Genomic DNA, 22,792 nt, shown 5'->3' with positions numbered 1-22,792 from the left:
TTGCATCTTTTGGTATTTTTATGTGTAAACAAGGTAAGTGTCAAGAGAAAAGTTTGCTCGCTGTTTTTGATGGTTTTTTGAAATTTCGACATTAAAAAAAAGTCAGCTTTTCTTAAATAATTTTTGAACTACGTTTTCAAATTTAATGTTTAATAGCTCAAAATTCAAGTTAGAGCATCCTCTATACAATAAAAAAAGAATGAACAAAAAAATTAAATCCTGAAGGTCACAATATCTCGACAAAGTTGTATACTATTTTTTGGTGCACCCGGTACATTAGCTGATTTTCCTTTAAAAATACATAACTACCTTTCCTTTGAATATACATTAGCTGATTTTCCTTTAAAAATACATAACTACCTTTCCTTTAAATATACATTAGCTGATTTTCCTTTAAAAATACATAACTACCTTTCCTTTGAATATACATTAGCTGATTTTCCTTTAAAAATACATAACTGACTTTCCTTTATAGATACACAAATTACACAACTGATTTCCCTTCAAAGGCATCAACGTTAGAAAGATATCCATTAAAAATATAAATTTCACTTCCTTCCAGAATATAGGAAGGACATACTTAAAGCAAAAAGGTTTTCTTTAACAATTGATAAAATTTTGCAGTTTCTGTAGTTTAAATCAAGAAAACCAAATGCAAGCAAATCGAGAATGATAATCACCACGGGCGACGCCGGGATTAATGACTTTGTGGGATTCAATGAATTATAAGCCCGAAGGGCTAGAATCGAATATCTAACCTTTCTCAGGCAAGAACAAGTGAAGCCTTAAAACATACGCCGTATTTTTGATGACGGATAGAATCTAGCAATTCCTTTGTTTTTGAGTGGTAGCGTGTGAACATGGTCTTACGTAATTACGCACAAATGTCTAAATTATAATTTTACAAATTTATAACAGAGGTATTGACGAAACAAAGACTTGATAATTTTTAATACCTAAATTACAGATTCGAAAAAAAATTACTAAAGTTCAAATAAGGTAAAAAATGCAAAACAGTGTGAAATTAAGAGCAAAAAAAAACTAAAAACAATATAATAGGACTAATATTACAAAAAAAATTGATTTTATATTATAGATAATGGAATAAAAAATAATTTCATTTCAAAAACGGAATTGCTCGTTTAATAATTTTTGCAACATTTCATTGACTGGCCAAAATAACGTTTAAAGTTTCAAACTGCAAATAAATTTAATTTACAAATATGTCATACAACCTTTATTTATACGACCCAGTATATTTCGGTTGGGCCTCAACGCTAAAGCTATAAAAAATTTTCTGAATCATTTCTAAAATCTGGGGCATTGATTATTCTTTAATGGTTTTTTTTTTTTTTTATTCATACTTATGCCTCATGTACTACTAAAATAATTCTTATAAAAAAGCGTGCAATAACTTACAGAAGCATTCTGGATCAAGAACAAGAACTCAGAAATAAAACAAGATCCAGGGGCGGAGACTGGGCGTGTAATCAATCAAATAATTTATACAAAACAGGAGGTGAATGATGACATCATTATCAATAGTACTGACGTCATCAAATAGGAGTTGATTTTGACGGTAGGTTGTCGGCGTTGAGATCGACATCAGGTGAAATGTGTTGAACAATTCTCTTGAAAAATCGTTCGAAATTTTCGCGTGCTTTTCGTTCTTCTTCTAAGTTTTCGCGAAGATATAAAGTTTGCTGTGAAGATAAGAGAAAAAGAAGATTTTATGAGCGTGTATATGATCCAAATTAAATCAACTCAGAAAAATCAGCTCTAATCCAAACCACCTGAGAATGTCAAAGTCTGGCTCGCCATAAATATTTTATTTGGACTGCTTACACAAAAAGTAGTTTCAACGTTTATCGACGTTCACAACGTCCATCTAACGTTAGATAAACGTTGAAATAAAGTTGTGTGCTGGCCGGGTGATCTAGTTTTCAGTTTCTCATATTCATGTTGAGAAAAAAAATTGAATTAGGAAAATGTAAAGAAAATTAAGAAATGAAAAAATGACTGATAATTATACCAACCTTGTGTAGATTTTGTACTTGGTGTTTTAATCCGTCTAACTCCGCATTGGTATCCCTGATGAAATAAAAGAGCAAAGTCATCATTCAACATTTAAATCTTATGTCACATAAAGGGTTTTAGTCTACTAGGGTTGAGTGACGTTGGATAACGTCGGACTGCTTGGAAACCTGGCAACGAAAACCTGTATGTTGAATTCAATCTTTCTGATTTTTGTGATCAACAACAGCTCTAGTCGCCAGGAGAGACCAGTGCTAGTATTTTGATTGGCTTTCTCCAGGCAGTTCTAACCTGAAAAATGGCCATGTATTTTCATAAGCTTTTAGAGTTTAAAGTGACAGACAAATTTCAACTTTCAGACTAAGAATTCAACTTGGAAGGAGAGAACTCTTGAAGACCTCCTTACTAGGTAATCTTAGACTCAAATTTAACAAATTGACAATTGACATGGAGCTTCCAAGTTCCTATTAAAGATTTGGGAATCTTCAGAAAATGTATAATGTTTGGGAAGTTTATTTAACCTAGAAAAACATAAAATCATTGCTCGAACCCTGGACTTATAACAAAGAAGGATAAATTTTGATGTATGAATATAAAGAAGACAAACTATTATCTTACATTGGTTTCTTTTTGGATTTCTTCAAGCTTTTCTGTTTACCAGTGCTTTGTGTTTGTCGTGGTGGAGTGATCGGTTTGAAACTGAAATGCGGTGGCACATCCGGTGGCAAGAACGGGCTGTCTGGACTGCCAGCTATAGGAAAGACAATCAATACATTTATTTTGAAAGAGTTCCAAAAGACGAAAATATAGAATTATTATCGAATTCTAATTGGAATAATGTTATTGAATGGGCCATTCCAGAAAAATGTTACCTCGGTATTGAGCAAGTCATATTTCCCATTCCCATTCCCATATTTCCCATTCCCATTCCCATATTTCCCATTGGAAAATTTAGACCCCCGGGTCTATGAAAGTTTATAAGAGCTTATGCAAACTGCAATCCTGGACGAAAATGTTTGAGAATCACTCAAAATTGCTGGGAAAACAGTGAAAAGCTCCCCCTCTCCCCCCTAGTGGTGGCAATGTTGAGTTCAGAGGATCGTTCAACGACTTTCCACTGTCCTTGGAACATTGCCACTGGGGGAAGGGGGTGAATGTCAAATGCTACTCTTGTCTCACCATTAAAGTCCAGCATTGTGCCTTCTCAACATGAGGAGGACGCTCTTTATTAGGATAGCCCAATGTTAATGAGCAAAATGGACAGAGGTACAGCATCAATCTAATGCTCACAGAGAAAAAAACATTAAGAGAAGTTGCCGAGTTTAAAAACACTGCTAGAAAGCTGTAAACAGGATTACAAGTTCACAGCTATGAAAAGTTTTTTACATTTTCCTGGAATCTCAAAAAAGTTAATTCCAAAAACTGTAGTAGCTAATTGACGAATAAAAAAGCACTCCAAATTACTTTTGCAAACACAACCAACAACCTTCATATAAGGAGACCGTCTCTATTTGGCATGATAACGATGAGATAGGAGGAAAAAGTTACATTATATTATACTTTTACCAAATAAAAGAATAAAATTCACATTAGCTTAATTATAATGACGGAAGTAATAAAACCGTACTATCATCGGATGTGATACTTTTCGATTTCCTGAAAACATTCATCATCTTGGAAAATCTTCGGTTTTGCAGTACTTTTCTTCAAATCATTTTTTTCGTCCTTCTGTTTTTTTTTCACTCTCTAATTTTTTCGTTGCTTATCCCATGGAAAAAAATTGCTCTTTTTCTTCTTTTTTTTCGAAAAACTTAAATGAACAAGGCATTCAAAGATCGCCGCAAACGAAGAATTTACTCTCCCAGTCCATTTTTTTTATTTTTTATTTTTTGTAAGAATACAGTAAAAGCTTTGATCCAGAATTGATAAAAAATCTAATGATTTTCTATACAACAGTATGACCATACATAATCTGAGAGATTTGCTGCGCAAAAAAGAGTCCTGGATAAAAAAATCTTGGCTACGGTTATGCCAAATAAATGCGATAGCGAGTGATAAAAGACAGACATACTGGATATACACAGAAACTCAAGCATACCCATACATTCAAAAACAAAAGTTATCCTTTCTATCAGTAGGTGTTCTTATAAAAAACACCGGTTAGCTTTAAGAGTTGTATATGTGTAGTCAATGGTGACATGAGAGATTTACATCAAATTCATTTACATCATATCGATCGGTTGATTCATTTCTCCTTGAATTATTTACATAATGATGAATAGCTCTAGCCTCAATAATATCGGATACATGCGTTGATAGCATAAACGCTAATCTCTCTTCTACTCCACTAGACTGCGACATCTAGCACAACAAATACCGAGTTTATGTATGTGTGTTATCAGCAAAGGGACGGTAGGGGTCTCATTTGACTAGATCATGACCAGCTGAGAACGATGGTAAATCAGCACTTATTACTCGATTTTGCGGGTCAGAACTGCGGGTTATTCCAAATTGCTTCAGTCACTCTATCGTCCTCAAAAGTGCAAATACATAAACTCACTAATCTCTCTAGGGAGGGTGCAGTACAACAGACTGCTGAGGACTAAGAATAAATTATATAAGAACATATGGCTTTGATGACAAGTTAAGAGCATTCAAAGGCTTTGTAGACTCTAAAACACCCTATTTCTTAGGAACTGCATAAAAACACTCACAAAATAGTCAAATAAAGAACATGTTAAGAATAGTTTTAGGCTTAAATCTCAAAAATCTCAAATCTCTAAAATCTTCAAAAATTTGGATGTTCTTATAAAAAAAGGTTTAGTCGGGTAGAAAGGTTTTGAAATGAGGAGTTAACCGAATTTTGAAAAAAATAAATTCATAGACCTACAGGGAGGGAAGAAGGTCTAATGGTATACGTTTTTTATAAGAACAAACTATGTAAGAACATAAGGCTTCGATGGTCAAAATATCAAGAACAAGTTAAGAACATTTTAAGGCTGTGTGGGCTCTAAAACACTAAATTATTGAAAATTGCATTTAAGAATCTAAATTAAAAAATAAAAATTATGTACATCCCGATCCTTACAACCTTAAAGGTGCAGAAAAAAATAACAAAACAATATTTAAATAGTGAAATATTTTTACAATAAAAAAAATAACATCTAAGATATTTAGAAAATAAATAAAGTGACTGCTTAGCAGCGAAATTTTGAGTACGAAGAAAAGTGACAAAGATCATCTTCCAAATCATCCAGACACAAACCTTGTTTTAACGTTTGTAATACGGTATGATTTGAATGTTATATGCACGTTGTTTAGTAGTTTTGCGCCAAAAAAAGGTAATGAAGGACTAAAACCTGGCTATTTAGAGAAAAATAAAGGAATCTTCTTTTCACAGCTGAAAATACTTTCTTAAAATTAACAAGCTAGAGAAGGATAGCTATTAGGCACCTCAGACAAGACGAATGTCCGCAAAGAAATTGGCCACTGAACGGACACTGATCCAGTCGCCTAAAGTTTTGCACAAAGAAACTCAACGGTCAAACTATCAATGGCGAATGTATTTGGATTGAAGTTTAGTCATATTCACCCATAATATCCTGCATCGTTTGGTGTTTGTCCATTCTCGGTCAACTAGACATTCCTTAGGGGCTTTTCATATGGAGACGGGCTAAATGGCACACACAATCGGCTGAGATCTCACTATCGCTTGCGTTACCCGTGAAAAACTCTGTGTTCAGCCGGGCCAGTTCAGGTTACTGAGATTTCCCCTGATTTGAGTGGGATCCACGCCAGGTGGAATAACCGTCCCGCACACAGATCTGTAAAGCCCGAAGGGCTAGATTTGCGGCTTTTATCGAAAAGTGAAGCCTAGGTTTGGAAGGATTTCCTACCAAAGTCACGTGACTAAAATATGCAATTTCACCGGTTTGAGAGATGTGAAATAGCGTTTGCCGCCTACTTTTTTGATCTCGTGCTCCGAAAACAATTAAAATGCTAGATCCTATCCATCGGCACGAAAGTTAAAAAGACAAATTTTTGCTTCACTTTTTTTGCTGGAGAAAGCTTAAAGTTGCCTATTTAGCCCTTCGGGCTTTACAGATATCTGTGGTCCCGCATCCAAATGAACAGCCCCATATTCGTCTCTGAAGCGGACATCTCTTTTATTAGTTGGTACACGTTATCTCAACGTTTATTTAACATCATAAAGACGTCATGAGAGTAGTTTCAGCAATTTGTGTTTGTGCTTGGATGCTTCTTCCCAGTTTATCTGTTTCCAGTAGCCATGTCTCATTTTCTCGATTTTGTTGAATAACAGAGACAACCTTTGATCAACATTTTCTTACGAATTGATTTCTTACGTTCTGTGATTAGTTCTTCGTCAGAAGAGTCTCCGCAAGTGACGTCATCAGAATAAGGGCGGGTGGCGTGATCTGGTACAGGGGGCGCCGACTCGAGGGTGTTATTTTGATCATCGAGGGCAGAGATGGGCGGGATACGTTCTTCGGACAAGGGCGGTTTCATGCATTTATCCAAGGATGGGTTACGGATCGGGGTAAGGACAGGAGCTACACGGGTAGAGAGAAGAACAAAGGAGAACGTTCATTTTAATTTATCACGTGATTTTACAAGTTTTTACTTTAAATTCCCTTCCTCCCACTATTTCAAACTTTGGAATTGTAGCAAATAATGTGATTTAAATGAAATTAAAAGTTGTAATGTGTCATAAAATTAACAAAAACAATTAAAAAGAAACAAAAAATGAACGTAAAATCTTTATTTTTCTCTCCTCTCCTGAGTGCAGGCTGCCGGAAGAAATTAAAAGTCGGCGGTAAAAAAAATTAAACAATTTAAACGTGCAGTAAAGAAAATAAAAACTAAAAGAAAATTTAAAATGTAAGCTAGGCGAAAGAAACAAAGAAACAAACAAAAAAACACTTAAAACTAACTTAACTTTCGGACTAATGAGTCAAAATCATTCACTTAGGAAAAGCCATAACTAACCATAACAGACAAAACTCTCATCGTGGGACTGTCCAGGCAGTATGAAAACATACCATCCTCTACCGTCTTCTACCTAACTCAACTATATAATATTTCTGATAAAGAAAAAAATTGTGGGGAAAACATTTCAACCGAATTTGAAGTTAAACAAATCAGTATTTAACAGTTGAAGTTAGGGAAATTAGTGATAACTGGTCAAAGAAAAGTTTTGGGTCTCAGACTTTTTTGGATGGATTCGTCAAAATGTGCAGAATTTTATTGAGTCTGGAGAAGAACTTTGTACAACGAAGGTTACATTGGCTTAGTTAAAGTAAGATGGACGCCAAAACAACGTTGTGTAAGCTGAAAGTTGCGAACGAAGTAGAAAACTTACGGTTCATGTTTTGTCGTGATCGTGCACTGAAACAATACGCTTCGATGACGCTCAATATCATCATGTCCTCTTCAAGGATTTGTCGAGACGTTAAACCTAATGATCCTGCAAAAGATGGTCAAATGAAATAAATAAAAAATAGGAATACACAGTTAACTCTCGAACTATAGAAAATAATTCTATAGGTTTCTCCTTGACAGGGACTGAAATAGGAAGATTGGATTAATTAGATAAACGCCTTCAATTGTAAAAAGAAATCTCTTTTTTTTCAGGAGGAACCAGGCTTTTCCAGGAAGAAATAAGTAGGAGAGCGATGGATCACTCACGTAACAAAGACAACGCGTGCGAAGCGTGCAAAATTTTTACGAAATCACGCACGTGAACCAATTTTAGCGTGCGCGCAATCTTTCGCTCCCCATACGAGATTGACGAGCGTTTTACTAAGCGCAAGCGCGATCGCGCACGTCTTATTGAAAAGCATGAGGAACGTTTATTCAGGGGGTGTTTATTAACTAATTATAGTGATTGGGGGCTTTATTTCAACCTTTTCATTATTTGAGTACAAATAATATCAACATAGAGATGAAAATCAGCTAAAATACTAAAAGAATACAAGTATCAAAATATATCTATTTTTTATTTTTTATACTTCCTTACAGTTACTTGTTTCAAATAAACACCCCATCCAAGAGGGCAGGTGTTTATTCGAAGGGGGCGTTTATTAAAAAAATTTATTCAAAGGAGGGGAATTTATTCGAAGTAATATTTAAATTACCTGTAGTTGGTGTGGATCCTTTCCGACCAAAATTATCTGCTAATAGGTCTTCACGGGATCCTGGATGAAGAGTAGATAGCAGATTTGTTTAATGTTTAGAAATACAGCAAATTTTGTACAAAAGATTTATAAGAAATGACCAATGATGAAAAGATCTGGGTTCGAGCCACACCTAAATTTCATGACCGTAGTGAGGTAACTTGTAGTAAGTAAGTAAGTTTGCGACCGCAGTCGAGGGCGACCCGTAGGCTCCCTTTTCGTATAGCTGTCTACCCGAAGGTAGGGGAGGGCGCCACTCCTTTCCCTGGGTTTCTACACTTTCTCTCACTCCACACTGATTGTGGTTGAACTACCAGGTAAGAAACTAATATCATGGAGTAAAGGCTGTGTTGTATATGGGGGAAAAACCATTACCTTTTCCTCCGATCATTTTATTTTTCGCGGATACGATTCGTCTCATTGCTCTTGGACTACCCGTCGTCTGTAACGGAGAATGATAAAGTAACTTTGAACACATAACAAAAGTTACTGTTGACTCTCTCTAATTCGATTTTCAAGCGAACAAAAACTTCCTTCGAATTAGAGAAAGATTAGAATTAGAGAGAGTATTTAATACTAATTTTCAGCTTAGGTGACCAGTATTTTAGTTCGAGTTATAGAAAGATTCGATAATAGATGTTCGAATTAGAGAGAGTTGAATGTAAATATCGACATTTCTAAAATATGTCTGCTTATATCGAATTAAAAATTGAGTGACCTTGAAAATGACATAAACTTTGAAGTCTAAGTCTAGTCTTTTTCATATGGGCTAAAGGACTGTTTTCAGAATTACAGCTCAATGCAGCTCAATGATGATAATAACATACCAAGAGACTCACCAAGGGAACAGTTTATTATTTCTAACATTCTTCATTTCTTTAATCGATAAGTTTTAAAGAGCAGTAGTATAATAAAGATAATAGATAATGTAAAAAGTGTAAAAAAAAGGATTGGATCAAGTTTAGGGTGGCAAATTAAATAATAAAGATGCACGCGCCTGACCACGCGATTACGGCCGAAAAGGTGTATTGTAATTAGTCAAAACTTGAAAATGAAGACATGCTGTAAATAATATGGAGAAAATATTCTTACATCGCTAGTTTTGAGATTCGAATTCTGTTGATATGGTGGTGTTGGTCTTAGCCTGGTGAAGCTCCATTCTTTTTTCACAGGCTGTCGAACGCTGCCACGAACTGACGATAAAGCTTCTCTCTGTAAAAAAAAAAACAATAAAAGAAATTCAAAAAAAAAATCGAAGGATATTAAAAAGTGAAGATTGAAAAAGCAAACAAAGTCGAAACCTCCAACCTACGCGTCTCAGTTTTTATATGATTTTTTTCTTCAAAATCTTGATGATGAAGATACTGTGTTTGCTATCATCTATAAGCAACCTTACAGAATAATTTCTTAGTGATTTTAATCTAGTGTGAAAATTGGTTTTTACAGAAAAAAAATCCATAACCCTGTCAGGGAGTTCGGTTACAAGCGGGCCCGGTTTGAATTATAGAGAAATTCTAAAAGGAAATTCAGCAGGAGAAACGCTTTTAAGAGCATATAGCAATTGGGGAAGTTTAGAGGAATAAAATTCTTAACACTGGTATGTCATGAAAAATTTGGCCAATGCTTGCTGCATATGGATAGTATGGACATGCTATCAAGGACAAAAAAAGTCTCTGGAAGGACTAGGCCATAACCAAATTTAGCAACTATGATCTTAGGTTTTCATAAGAAACACAAATGATATAAATGCTTATAATAGCTATATCACTGAACAGCCGTACAGTGTGAGAGCTTTTTGTATCTTCGCCGATTTTTTTTTTGGATTTCCAATGTATTCCCTTTTAGTACCGAGTTTCGTCGCCTGGAATAATTGATTTCAGTTGAAATGGCCCTTGTTCAGTCCATACAAATTAAGTCAATGAACCTTATACAATTTAAATTCAAGACAATTCACAATCAGATTTTACTTTAAACTTGACAATCTTCTGCGTCTGAATCAAGCTTACCCTGAGCCTTTTTGTAAGATTGAAAAACAGGAAGCAGGTCCGCGAAAGTCTGAAGCATCCCAAACTTTCTAAAACCTTGAGCTAGACTATAAATATTCATGATAATTCATGAAAATTATAAAGATATTAAATCTTTCGATTTTCAAGAAGAATGAGAAATCTGTCTTGGATGGAGCGTTTCGTGTGTTCCACCGATATCATTTTCCTTTACGTATTAGAAGGCTTCTAAATCTTTGGTAAATTGTTTCCAGTAAAAGAGCCGACTAGTCCACCATATAATTGTTTTAGGTCATCAGATGTTCGAACATTCAAAACATGAAATCATCCATTATAATCAAGCAGAAAAACAACGAAAACACGGGCTAGTCAGCTCTAAAACTGGACACATTTTTTAATAAAAGAACCCCAATATAGTCGAGTAGCAAGAGATCATTGGTGTGTTCTTACATCAATCACTTTTTCATCATTATCCTCATTATTTGTTGGTGAAGGTAACTCTGGTAACGTCTCATAATTCTTCATGAAAGATGGCTTCCACTCATGACGTAATGGTGACGTAATCTCAATACATGATAATGCTTTCGAACGTTTTTTTAGTTCAGAAAAGGATGATGAGCGAGGTTTCACTCCATGAAAACTTCGGCCTCTTTGTCGAGGTTTCTCGCTGGGGTTATTTGGTGCGATTAGTGATACAAAAGGCATGATTGCTTAGAGCAAATTTAAATTGTGCTTTAACTAACTTTTCTTTTCTTGTAGTATAAAGAATTATAAAGAATTAAAGTATTAATTATTTCAAAGAGGCCCCCAGCGATAACTCTCGATATCACGCAATTTTTTCTCTTCAATCACGATCACGCAAACCAGCAAAAAAAATTGGATAATCAGGCACCCCTTTGAAAAAGTTTAAATCACGTATCACGGCCCAAAAATTTTTGAAATCAAGCTCACGTTTTGACCACTGATCACGCATTCACGAAAAAAAATTTCCAAATCACGTAATTGCGCTACAAAAAAGTCCCTATTACGTCATTACGCAAATCGCTGGGGGGGTTTCTTCAAACAAGTTCTACAAAATAAAATTTGTTAGAAATTTAACAAATTGATTTGAACAGCGAATGTTCTTCGAGAAGAGAGCAAAACCAAATATTTGATTATACTTTCAAGTTCTTTTCTCTGATTGAGTACTTTTTTTAATCAAGCGAAAATGACTAATTTTTACTTTTATGGATAAAATTTTAGTAAAGCCTAGTATTCATTGATTTTAAAGTGTTTTAAATCAAACTACCCAATAAGCTAAATAACATTTTTTAAAGATCTTTCTCAAGGACATATAACATCTAAACAAGGACATCCAACCTCGATGAAAACAATGAAATCTTAATTGGAAAAAAAAGCCTTTTAAAACCTAATGATTGATTATTGATGAGGGTTTCCTTTATTAATTCCGAAAAAAAACAATCAAAGAAGATTTGTTGGAAGCAACTCTCCTATGACTGGAGGATAAAACACTATTACACGTTTTTTTATTAGAACCCAGTTTATAAGAACTTAAGGCTTCGATGGCCAAAATGTTAAGAAGAAGTTAAGAACATTTTAAAGCTTTGCAGACTCTAAAACACCCAATTTCTTAGGAAAATGGACAAAAATTCTCGAAAAATGGTGAAAATAAGAACATCCGAAGGCTTCGAAAATTTTGAATGTCCTTATAAAAAACGTGTATTATAGAAACCAAAAAGAAAGTATTGAGGGCTCAAATTCTTTGAGTTTTCATACTTGAAGAAGCTCATCATTGGACTCTTTTAAAGCTAAGGCAAAACTAATGAGTTTTTTTGTATGGCTGTAACGCAATTTTTGCATTTTTAAATTCCATTTGCCGAGAGATACAACAGTACACCCCTTTGTCACAGAACCGCTGGGGCCCCAGCCCCACTGAAAAATTTGGCAGAAATTTCGTCCCCGGTGGGAAAAATACCTAGACTTTCAGCCCCACTGAGAAATTGACTTTGATTTCATCCCCACTCGAAATTCATTGTTTAAAAATTGCACTCCAAAACCACCTCCACTGGATTTTTAGCCTTAGAACATTCTTTTCCATTTAAATTTACCCATGAATTGGGAGAGCACTAATAAAGTTGAGCAATTTATAAAAAATATTTGTAAAATCTTCACTAGCAAGCCAGCACACCCAAAGCCACACACACTTTTTAGATGAAGACCTTATTCATTGATATCAGACTCTCCAAAAGTAATCGAATGGTGAATAGATATAAGAAAAGTGAAAATAAAAGAAGAGAGTCCATAGAATAAACAAAAAACTTTCATTGAAAAAACAATAAAACTGTAAAGAAGAAAACAAACGAAATGGGAAATTTCTTCTTTTCATTTGAGTACTAACTCCGTAGCTGTTACGACACGAAGCATCTGTCTGAAGTAGGTCTAATTGCACAGACACATTTTTTTATCAAAGGCTTGTTTAAATGAAATAGTAAATTTTGGCTTTGCCTTGGCTATTCACTATTCTCATTTTCCTTGATTTTCAGACTTTAAAATGTTCACTTAAATCTTGATCTTAAAGGATATTTTAGCTTGTTTTTAAGACCCTCGATATATATAAAAAAAAGATAGCTCGTCTTGTTAAGTATTTACGAGATGCTAACAAAGTCAAATTGAAAATGAGAGAAGAAGCAAACACGTTGACTTGAGCAATCAAGGTATGGTTCAAAGGTCAAGAACCATGTGCTATCTAAAGTCCCTAAATGTTTGTAAATTCATGTCAGGTGACAAAATTAGCGTGTGAACGCGGCCTTAAAATTTAAATCAACGTTATTCATGACCTAATGTACTATAAGCAAAGACTTCGCATCCATCACTGTGCTTTATTCAAAATCATTCCAGTTTATTAAAAAAACGGAGATACCAAAATTCGCTGAAACAAGTTGAAAAAATCGACATACCCTTTGAGATTCAGGAGTCGGTGACGCAGAAATTGCAGTGTGCCTTTGTTTATCATTCAACGTAGCACCAGTACTGTAGCTCCTCAAGAAAGCTGCATTCTCTGCATTATGGTCTAACACCGGAGCTGATTTCACTTCACTCCTTTTACTGTCACTACGTTCCAAATTTGCGCCAGTTCGTTTGACTTCAGGTACGACAATGGGCGCAGGAAGTGGGATGAATTTATCGTTCAACACTTTCTTTAGTGCGTCCATCCATGCATCCTTCTCGCGAGGTGAACTACTCATCACTTGCCAAACGTTATCAGATACTTAAAGGAAGAAGAATGAGTTAGCCAGGAACAAGTTTTGCAAAAACATTGAACAGTTTTTTGAACCAGGACAGTTAAAATTATTTCCTCAGTTCCATACAACATTAATCTTTTTATGATGGTTTTTCTATCCAAATGGTACCCAAAAAACGAGGGTATCAGAGGGTATACATAAAATAGATAGGTAGCCTTTACAATAACTGGAATTTAGTGACTTTTTTAACTTTTCGTAAATGAATTCACAAAATCAACTAAGAAACTATTCAAAGGAAAGTTATTATATACCTATGACTTGGAAACCATTGAAGAACGTGTCCGTGTCTTCGACATCTTTGGCGCTGATATCTGATACCAATTGTCGCTCCTTAATAATACAAATGAAAATTGACAATACTTTAGCATTTAAAACATCGTTAAACCGTAAGGGAACTTATTTTGGCGGGAACTAATTTTGAATTCGCCAAAATTAGTTCCCTTAAGGTAATTTAGATGAGGCAAGTCTGGAGTATACCTTTTTGACATTACCTTTTAAATTTAAGCTTTTCTACTGATAATTTTAATTTATAAAACCAGGAATCAGTTTTTGGATGACTTGCTTATTTATCGGCATAATTTATTTCAATGTTTACGAAAAACTTTGCTCCGAATTCATGATTGAATGCAAACTAACAACATTGCTTGATTAATACAAAATGATAAGTTGCGACAAATATCTTACGTCATTTAAAATCTTAATACTGTACATAAAAATTACCTCAAAACAGTACCCGACAAGTTCGGCTGATACAGACAGTACAATGAGGTCGTTAGGGAACAAACAGAAATAACGTTCCCTCCTTGCAACATCTTCTTTCTCAAGAAACACTTGTCCCATGTGCACCAAATTCCCTAATGATGATATAGGCTAAAACAAAAGAAAACAATTAATTTCTTAACTGACTGATTCGGAAATCAACCTTTTAATATACTTTAAAATCGAATCCTGAACATCGGATAACAAAAGAATGCATATAATTATAAAGCACATAACCCTGGTGATGTACGAAACTTCATAAATATTATTGTAAGAAGAACGAAAGAATTGTCTTTCTAGAAATTGTTTACTTATTTACAATAAAAAATAACGATGGTGGGTTTGGAATACATTGGAATTCTATTATGGACATACAGATATCCCCTCGATAAATAAGTGGGAATCCACCAAAGGCCCCCAAAAGGGTAATATTTTATAAACGTGTTAAAATACCAAATTCCTTCAGGTAGTGACAAAAGATAGTGTGGAATTCCGACAGGGATATACGATATGAATATCCCATAGATTCTACTTACATCGCCCTGCCAACCATCTATATCGCCAGTTAACATTTGTAATTCCATTTCTTTCTTCTTCCGAACTTCATTGCAACTTAACTGAAAATGGAAAAAAAATTATAAAAATTGTAAACTTATATACGTAAACTTTACATGGCTTGCATCTCTAGATCTCTAGTCATTCCTTGTGAACGTTATAGAGGGGGGATGTAAATCGTTAACATTCAAAATGGCTGAATTTAAGCTGTTATAACCATTTAAGAGATAACCATTTAAAAGATAGCCATACTTATATTGTCTAGATATGGGCCTATGGGTGTAATTTTACTTAAAGAAGGAATTTACTAGACTTAACAGGAAAGATAATATGTAGTCTGCTGCCTACCGCAATGATCTGCAAAACTTGTGTTGCTTTTTTCATATCTAGTTTATCAATGTGGTCTTCCTGAAAAGTAGAGTAACAATTATGAATGCCAAAATGCCACCTACCAGCAGTTCGATTCAACTCCAATCTAGGATGCATTTCAGCTAAGTATTTTTGAGAAATCAGATAGGAAGATCAAGGGAGGATGAGTGAAGTATTCAAGCAAAAAGAGTGGCATCAGTGTAAATATACTTAAAGGGACCTTTCGGGTTGCCCTTGACCAGTTGTACCTTGTACTTATGGTAAAGTTCTTTTTAGTACAAATTAAAGAATGGGGAAATTTTGGGGGATTATTATTACAAATACCTCAACGTGACGTTCCAGTTCTTTTATTTGATTGCCATATTTTTCAACATATAAAAAAGGCTAAAAAATGAATAAAAAAGTCCAATACAAATTCATATCACAAATTAAGAAATACATTGGCTCCCTTTGCCTCATTTAATATTGCATGATCTCTGGTTGATTAATCTCTAATATCTGATTTTTAACTACTGAATGTGAATATCTGCTTAATTATACGTAATGAAAGACGCTTAACTGAAAATGCATTACAACAATGATTAATAAATTAAATATTGAAACAGGTGTATTGTACCTTGGATAGTAAAGACGTAAGGGTCATTATGCCAGGATTTGCTGCTCCAAGACTCTCCATAAATTCTCCAAGCTCGTCTCTGTGAAGAAAGAGAAAATTACCAGTTAAATGACTTGATTCATTGGATAATAAATCGGATCATAAAGCCAAGGTTATGATATCTTAATAAAAATTATAAACCTTTGTCTATCATCAAAAGAAATCATATTTTCAAAATTTGTATAGCTTCTTTGGATTATGAGTATTGACCTGTAGTAGCATTAAGTTCGGTTCACTAACATAAATGAGCCCCCCCCCCAGCGGTAACTCTGATCACGATATCACGCAATTTTTTGTCTAAACAGAATGGTGACAAAAAGAAGTCACTACACTAAGGTTTGTAAAAAGTATTAATGTCCAACCCATGTTGTTGTATCAGTGCAGCCGCTTGAGGATGGTTGTTACAATACGTTAGGTAAATCTCTTTCATCTTAAACAAAGATAAAAAAGATTGAGGTAACAAGTTGCTTTTTGGCTTTGTTCTTTCATAAATTAAAAACCAAGCAGAATTGCAAAAGGAGAGATGGACCATACTATTAAATTATGATCACAATGAAAAATAACAGATTTGTACGTTTGATACCCTCGCCTTGCGTAGACAGCTAGTAAAGATTGAGTAGTAATTTAACATAGGTTGTGATAACACCTTACTCGTAAATAAATAACAGTGCAATCATGAACATTTTGAAATCTTATACCTCTTTACTTTTCTTCAGGAAACATTCTCCAAATCGTTGTTCTGGTATAGGTTTTCTATGGAGAAAATAAAAATGTGTTGGATTCAATCAATGAAATTGCTTGATTATATATACCCTTTGATTTAAATAGGAAAATAAAGAATCTCCCTAAAATATGATAATGCAAGGGAAGAGTGGAAGATTAAAAGGTGATTGTAAAAATCTAAAATTTCAAATGCTTCACGAAAAAATATAAGAGTGGTTTTCTTCACAAATTTAATTTCAAGAATTTCGCATGGATTTCATTTTGTAAATAAATGCAATTTGACAGTAAATAAATGCAATTTGACGGACTAAAAATCTCTAAATCAATAATTACTCTTGTTGTTCGACAAGGTCCTTGGTGAGGTCAACATGAAAATCAACAATGTCACTGTAATTGCTGGCAATGACATCTCTATCTTGTTGGTTGAGCCTAAAAAAAGAAAATTAACACTACAATCATGGTTAGAATACGTTGGCATTTCTGGGTATTTAGCATTTTGTAGAAGTCCGGGCAAGAATGACATTTTTAGGCTTGCTACTTTATCTAATCGAATGTTTGGATTTTGGAGGAGTATCCTGGCTTCCAGGCTGTATTCTCAGCCTGTGGGATCAGATCCTAGGCTCATACGCCTTAAGTCTCATGTTAAAACTCAGAATTAAAAGTCTGCTTTGTAACCCTAAGTTAATAAGGCACAATTAAAAGCAACCATTGTCATATACTCTGACCATGATTATAGTTGACAAGACAGTTGTTGTAAAGTAATTTTTTAGAAATTAAAGATAATCATAACAAAAGCTAGAAGGTTCTATACTTACACTTCAGAGTTCTTTACTTTCAATAAATAAGTGTCCAGAAAGTTCTAAATAAAAAAAACAATAATAACTAATGTCATTCTGTCTTTCTTCTCCTTGTGATGGTTTATATTACTTACCAACTCACAAGAAGATTTACAAAGTGTGACAAAGTAAGTTGAGTGGGTTAACCAAAGCACGTAGACGTCCTTGAATGAAGAATCAAATAGAAGTTTAATAACTCACCTTCAACTCATTCAAATGCTTCTTTTGAGCTTCAATTATGTTTTCAACGACCTAGATTAGACACAGAACAAAATCATTAACAATGATGAACTTAGATTTAATATGAGAGAACTCTTAGCATTCCAAGTTTTAATAATTAAAACTCACCTGCGTATAATACGCACTTGCTTCTTCGGTACTTGACAAGCTTGGTATTTCTGATGGTGTAGGTTCTGGCTCTAAAAAATTTGAAGAATAATTTACGATTCGTTATATTTTCTATATTGATGTTTTAAAGCATTATTTTACGTCTCTGACACTATTTTAGGAACCCAAAACCTATTTTGCATTGAGAAAACAAACAAAAACTACATCAAGACTTTAAATTTGCAAAATATTATTGAAACCATTTTGAATTACCAGATGATATTTCTTTGACATAGTTGTTGGGAAACCATCCAATCTTTCCGTCAAGTGTTCCCTCCCACCAACCACCGTCATCTTTCTAAATAAATTATTAAAAAGTTAAGTCCAAACAAAACATTAAAAGTAAAGTCTAATCAATAAAAGTGTAAAAATGTATCAAGTAAGTAAAAGGTAAAAAAGATGGTTTAGTTGCTTGCAAACCCTTTTAAAAAATGTATTTCCCCAAGTCAAATGATATGAAATTATTTCAATTTCACGAGTTCTGTCGAGTTTTACCTTTGTAATTACAAAGACATCATCTTTGTTGAATGATAGCTGCAAAATAAGGAAAAAAGTTTATCAACCATGAACAAAGCATACAAAAAAAATTAGTTTTTAATGTGATAATGGCCAAAAAAGTAAATGAAATTCTATACTTTTTACAGAGAACACACAGCGATTTTTTTTAGCTCAAGCCAGTCCAATAGAATGAGATTGAAATAAAGATCCAAAATGAGCAAATTTTCAAGATTGGAAAAATGGAAACATGAAAATTCTGTTAATAAATTCTACCTCATCTTCATTGGAGCCAGTGAATTGAAATGTAGCTTGAAGAAACACAACATTTTCCAAACACTCTGCAAGAATCTAAGGATTAGATTGAGTGGAGAAATGCACCTTTGATTTTCATTCTCAATTAATAGACCTTTTCATAAATTACGTTACGAACATCTTCCTTGCCTCGTTTTGAAATTATTTGATTTTATTAAAACTCTTCCTATTCATAAAAAAATCATTTAATGTCTGAAGAGACATGGTCACCATGGTAATTGTTTGAATACAAGTGATGTTTGTGACTTAATTTTATGAAAAGGTCTATTCATTTGGATGTGCAGTTTATATATTTTTCTTCAATAGAATAGCAGAGGTAGAACCATTTAACAATAAGCATACTCTAAAGTTTATTTATAGTAAAATATTGTCCTAACCTGGAGCTTATCAGAAACAGAGATTGTTTAACAAACAGTTTAAAAATGTGCACTGGGTTCATGGAGCAATTACTTGGAGAAAAAAATAATTTGAAACAAAACTAACCTTAGCCATCTTTCATATATATTTACATTCTATTTACATTTTTCAATATTTCTTGCCACTGAAAGAATGAATGGGATAATAATCAAACAAAATGTATAATCACACATTAAACCTAATCATATTTGGCAAATCTAGGTGGAATAATCGCCAAATTAATCAGACAAACATTTTGTAACAACTAATGACGCAATTTCACTCTCAATCCATTTTAATACCGGCAGCAAAGATGAATTTAGTGATGACAACGAAAGCAACATGTCAATTGATGAAGACGAGGAAGATGACGATACAATCGAATTGATAAAAAGGTTTGGGCCTATTTGAGTCCTCCAAATACCGTCAACTGCTCTAACTTGGGACGATTGGTCGAAACATGGGACTGATGATATCTGGCCTGTATTTTCACTTACTGTTAAAATTTAAAAATCTCTTTTACAAGAAATTTGTTTTGATAACTCCACCAAGTTTATCAATCATACTTTCTGTCATAACATGTCACGATAACTTTCACTGATAGCGCGCCCTTTTTAACTTTTTTGTTTTCATTCAAAATGACCGGACGCCAATTGGGGAATGGTGGCCTTGGCCTTTTCCAGATTTTTCCAATGTATCGGGTGCACCAAAAAAAAGTATACAGGTTTGTTGAGATATTGTGAGCTTCAGGATTTGAATTTTTTGTTCATTCTTTTTTTATCGTATATAGAGGATACTCTAACTTGATTTTGAGTTACCATACATTGAATTTTTTCCATGGCGAAATTTCAAAAAATCATAAAAAACAGCAATCACGCTGTAAATAAGGCTGGACTGTTGGTTTGCCGTCACCCGACCGACTCTACCTGAAAAACCTACCTACCCAAAAAATTTTATTGCCATTTTAAAGAAGAAATTTTTTTTTCTTCAAAAACTTCAAACAATCAAATCAAAACTCGTATCTTGTCTGTCTCAAGCATAAGAATCGTGAATTCCCTAAATGTAAAATGTAAATTTACCTAAATTTACCCAAACTGTTTTAACATGTACGAAAAATTTCATGAATTGTCAAAATAAAATAAATTTCCGACTGACCTACCCATCTCAAAAATCTAGGGTCGGGTGACGGCAAACAAACAATTTTTTAAGTCCAGCCTAAATCAAAATGACAAAAACACAATTTTTTTTTTTAATTCTTTTTTTCTTATTTATATTTTGCCAACAGTTTCTTCATCTTATTTGTACGTCATAAACATTTCCAACACAAGCATACTCAATGCAGACCCAAGTTCTTTGAGCAGCTAGTCGAGGCATGGTGATCTATTTTTTCAAAAGTTTTCTTACATAGCACGCAAATAACATCAAAACCTTTCTTGGAGATTTGCAAAACTTTTTTTCAGCTTTTCCAAAAATATTATCCCACATGAGAATAGCTTGTTTTAACATATTTTTAAATTCCTTAACGCATTTTGATGAACACAGTTGCATTTTGTGGTATTTTTTATTTTTAAAGACAGGTAAAGAAGGTAAGTGTCAAGAGAAAAGTTTGCTCGCTGTTTTTAATGATTTTTTGAAATTTGAACATGGAAAAAAAGTCAGTTTTTTTCAAATAGCTTTCGAACTACTTTTTCAAATTTAATGTATGATAGCTCAAAATTCAAGTTAGAGCATCCTCTATACGATAAAAAAAGAATGAACAAAAAATTTAAGGAAGTTTGTTTGTGTTTATTGTAACAGAGTTACAAGGATTGGAATAAGTGTAAACTTAAGGAAGAATTTAGAAGCTTCGATTATTGCTATCAAGAGACCCTCGCTTAACGACCAATTAGACTCCAATAGATTAATTTAGTTCAAAAACGGTGTTACATAGATTTTACAATAGACATTTTATTCCCATAACATATGCATTTTCTTTTCTTTTGATCATCTTTTTTTTTTTTAAAAATTGAATAAATTTGTAACTTTTTTGATTTCTAATTTTTACGTTTTAACATCATGTAACATGATGATGGTTGTACCGAAAAGCTTTTGCTAAAAATTTTTTAAATAAAATACTTGTTGTTTTTTCTGGTTTACCACAATTTGGAATGGAAAATATGATTAACACAAAAAATTTTAATCCTGAAGCTCACAATATCTCGACAAACCTGTATACTTTTTTTTGGTGCACCCGTTATATATTCATTGATTATTTTCATTGTAAGATTTATCTAATTATTTCTACCTATTGATATTCCATATTATTCAATAGTATTCAAAATATATTCAAAAAATTTGTTCATAGTGCTTTAAAAACTCGATGAATTTTCACTGTTCAATTTTAGTATTCTGGTGTACTGCAAAATGTCAGTCTAATATATCTCTTACAAAAGTGACCCTATATTTTCGTTAAAGCCTTGGGGATCCAACTCCAACCCTCCTTTACTGTGCTGGGACTGCTAAAAAAAAGCTACTTAACTGAGTTATATTCAGAATAAAAATTTTTATTCATGATTTTCCTCAAAAATTAAAAATTTTCCATTACAATTTTTAGTGATAAAGCCCGATAACATTTTCCATAGAAGTCACAATGCTCAAATTGCTGCTTGGATCAAATCTCTCATCCTTAAGTCATAAGAAAACCAACATGGTACCGTGAGTGCTCCTAAATCTGACAGCCCTGCATCCGATGGGGGTCTTTCAAAGTTTGATCAGAATGCAATCGAATCGCAATTGAATATTACCCAGGATTTGCCGTTCGATTGCTTTGATTAAGGTATGTGTACACCTTTTTTCCGATTTTTTGTCAAAAAATTTTTTTTCAGTCAAAGTGGAAGAAAAGTTACTGGATTTCATTTTGGTAAAATCGCGATCTTAAAATCTTTTTTTGATCCAGAGTTATAACCATTTGAATTTCAAAAAAAGTTTGTCTTATGATGGATTATTTACTCATGAATAATTGTCTCTTTCGGAAACAACAAAGACAAAAGAGAGAATTCAGCTGATGTTTACTCTCACCTCTATTGAATAGTAATATTTTTGACCCATTTCACTGATTACTCAAATAAACAGCAATCATCTCGTTAAAAATTTCAAATTGATGTAGAAAAAACGAAATTTTACCACACCATACTACTTTTAATGAAGTTAAAGTCACCCATAGCATTTAGATATCGACTTCATTCTTTTTTTATGAGATTCCCAAAAAATCAAACTTAAAAAGTATCTTAGGATTTTATTTCTAACCGAGTTGTTTTTCCTCAATTTACAGATAACTGGAAAAATCACATTTAAATTTACTTTTTTATCGATATTTTTACAGAATTTAGGATTTAAAGAGTTAGAGTCAATCCCGAAAAAAATCCTAAGACACTTTTTTATTTCAATCTATTGGGAACATAGTATCGAAATTATTTTTTCAAAATTCCAAAGCTATGGGTGACTTAAACTTCTTTGAAGTAGGCAAGGTTAAAATTCTTAAGATTTTAAATATATCCTGCTCAGTTTTTTAAATTCAGCTGAAACTTTTACCATTAAAATGAGAATATTATTGGCTTTCAGAAAATATATACTTTTGATATAAAAATTTGTTGTTCTAAAGATATGATCAATTAAAGAAAATGTGTCAAGAAAGGTGAACACATACCTTAAGTTCGATTGTATTCGATTATGTTCAATTAATTTAGATTTTATTCATTTTCGTACAATACTTAAGCGCTCGGCTGCCCAC

At 33.4% G+C, this 22,792-nt stretch overlaps 1 protein-coding gene across 2 annotated transcripts; it reads right to left on the bottom strand.

The window, feature by feature from the left end:
- Positions 1–889: 889 nt before the first annotated feature.
- Positions 890–19,174, bottom strand: LOC136820844 (rho guanine nucleotide exchange factor 7-like). Of its 2 annotated transcripts, XM_067077079.1 has the most exons (24): positions 19,111–19,174; positions 18,589–18,663; positions 18,313–18,351; positions 18,031–18,115; positions 17,779–17,849; positions 17,632–17,682; positions 17,410–17,453; positions 16,928–17,023; positions 16,570–16,624; positions 16,234–16,301; positions 15,833–15,911; positions 15,541–15,600; positions 15,196–15,255; positions 14,829–14,909; positions 14,254–14,403; positions 13,785–13,863; positions 13,189–13,499; positions 9,321–9,440; positions 8,604–8,670; positions 8,190–8,249; positions 7,415–7,519; positions 2,653–2,785; positions 2,037–2,091; positions 890–1,703 (listed from the first exon to the last, which is right to left on the bottom strand). In XM_067077079.1, the coding sequence occupies exons 1-24, from the start codon at positions 19,117–19,119 to the stop codon at positions 1,557–1,559; spliced, it is 2,100 nt and encodes a 699-aa protein (XP_066933180.1). In that variant the 5' UTR covers positions 19,120–19,174; the 3' UTR covers positions 890–1,556. The 2 variants fall into 2 exon arrangements, with proteins under 2 accessions (XP_066933180.1, XP_066933182.1); XM_067077081.1 differs by lacking the exons at positions 890–1,703; positions 2,037–2,091; positions 2,653–2,785 and adding an exon at positions 5,996–6,605.
- Positions 19,175–22,792: the final 3,618 nt, after the last annotated feature.

Source organism: Clytia hemisphaerica, unplaced genomic scaffold (genome assembly GCF_902728285.1).
Source record: "Clytia hemisphaerica strain Z4C2 unplaced genomic scaffold, Clytia hemisphaerica genome assembly, whole genome shotgun sequence".
NCBI classification, from domain to species: Eukaryota; Metazoa; Cnidaria; class Hydrozoa; order Leptothecata; family Clytiidae; genus Clytia; species Clytia hemisphaerica.
The sequence above is the reverse complement of the archived record's forward strand: the minus strand, read 5'-3'. Positions and strand labels throughout refer to the sequence as shown.